At 43.3% G+C, this 1,797-nt stretch overlaps 1 protein-coding gene across 1 annotated transcript in view; it reads left to right on the top strand.

Moving 5' to 3' along the window:
• LOC105501663 (ribose-5-phosphate isomerase-like) overlaps positions 1-1,797 on the top strand; it is a 64,397-nt gene that overhangs the window by 44,193 nt on the left and 18,407 nt on the right. The window contains exon 5 of the mRNA XM_011927673.1: positions 991-1,108. Within this exon, the coding sequence (XP_011783063.1) occupies positions 991-1,108 (118 nt within the window). The remainder of the gene's footprint in view (positions 1-990; positions 1,109-1,797) is intronic.

Genomic DNA, 1,797 nt, shown 5'->3' with positions numbered 1-1,797 from the left:
TCTGTGCTAAAGAGTATCTGCCAGTTAATCCTTAGCAAAGCAAGATGGATACAGAATAAACAAATTGCCACTGTGACGTATGCAAGTTTGGCTTTCTCCTAGGATATTAATAGCATATGGCCTTGGACCCAACTCAGCATTTCTGGTCATTAGCAGCAATTTAGTGATGAAGAACCTGGGCCTCTTTAGTGAGATCATTCATCATAATGGATTCCCTGTGGATCTATGTTCTTTTGTTGATTCAAACTTTAAAAACTTAAGGCCAAATCAGAATAATATTGGGCTAGATTATTAGGTCTGCGGGCACCAGTGTGTGACTTTTGCTTTAAAGCTGTGCTTACCTCTGTGAGCAGTTAGGGATATTATTTGTTCCTTTGGAAAACTTAAATTGGGTATTTCTTAAGTGCTGATTTGGGGAGTGGTAGGAATGGTGAGTTGAAAAAGGTGAAATCCTGTTCTGCTGGCTCTTATAATCAAGCAGACTATTGAGTGATGCAGCATTTGTTTAAAATCACACTTTACTGTTTATTAGATTTTCTTATGTGTTATTTAATCATGTCAACTGCAGATGTGAGATAATTTAGCTGCTAAACCGTAGAGGTAGACCTGGACCCAAATCTGCTGATTCAGTGCTCTGGGCTGTCTCCACTTCATCACCCTCATTGGCAAATAGTCGATTGGGCAGGTTGTTCAAAGCATGCCCTCAGCTTCTAGACCCTCCCATTCATGCCATGTCCAGATGACGTCTCCCTGTACACAATGCTTCCTCTCAGATGCATTTGGATGGAATTATGCCTGGCCTGAATGGGAGCCTTGTCTGCTTTCTAGGTTTCTTCCAGACACAGGGTAATGTTTCTAGAGTCCATTCACTAGGAGCAGCATGATGGGACTGGGGATGTCCCTTTAAAAATTAAAAGTTAAGTTTCTCTTTAAGTGCCAGGATTGAGTGGATTTGGGATTCCTGTATGTGACCTTAGTTCCCAAACTGAGATTTTTGTCTTACTCCTGTGTTCCTTTGCTTCCTTCCTATCTGCAGAGGCTGCCTGACCCAGGAGAAGATTGTGGCTGGCTATGCTAGTCGCTTCATCGTGATCGCTGATTTCAGGTAGTTTCTGGTGTCTGAACTGCCAACTGAGGAGGTAGATTGGAGCCCCAAGCCTCATCCTCATTTTTGTGAAGGAGGAAATGGAGAGCTGCAGGGACTCTCTGACTTTCTGAGACTGATTGCTAGGCCTTAGTACAGTGTCTAGGAGACCTTATGTTCTGCTTCTAGGCTGAAGGTAGATGTTGCTAATCACACCACCGTTATCTGCAGCCAGGATCTCTAGCATTGTTTCACGTGTTCAGTGGAACGGGGAAACAGTTTTCACCCTGTTAGCAGAGCATGCTCTCATGTGTCATGTCACTCACTGGATCCTCACAAGGAGCCTCAGGGTGTGCCCTGCCCACGGGCAGTGACTCAGCATGCCCTGCTTCTTCTCAGGTCAGGGTTTGCCGCAGGTGACTGGTGTCATTGATAGTCTTTGACCAGGCTCTCAGATGCTCCTTCAAGGAATCTGGTCAAAAGCACTGTGCTGAGCATGTTAATTTCAAATATGTGTATGTGTGTATTTACTTGTGAAATATAGCCACAGGATGAGCATAAATATTAAACACCTACATACCTACAAGCCAGCAATATCAGATTTTAACATTTTTGTCATATGTATTTCAAATAGCTCTTTTCCTATATAGTGAAACAGCTAATTCATTTGAAGCCCTGTGTATACTGCCTCTGATCACTTTCCTTGCCTTCCT

This window comes from Colobus angolensis, unplaced genomic scaffold (assembly GCF_000951035.1).
Source record: "Colobus angolensis palliatus isolate OR3802 unplaced genomic scaffold, Cang.pa_1.0 Scaffold739, whole genome shotgun sequence".
Classification (NCBI taxonomy): Eukaryota; Metazoa; Chordata; class Mammalia; order Primates; family Cercopithecidae; genus Colobus; species Colobus angolensis.
This window is presented reverse-complemented; position numbering and strand designations above follow the sequence as displayed.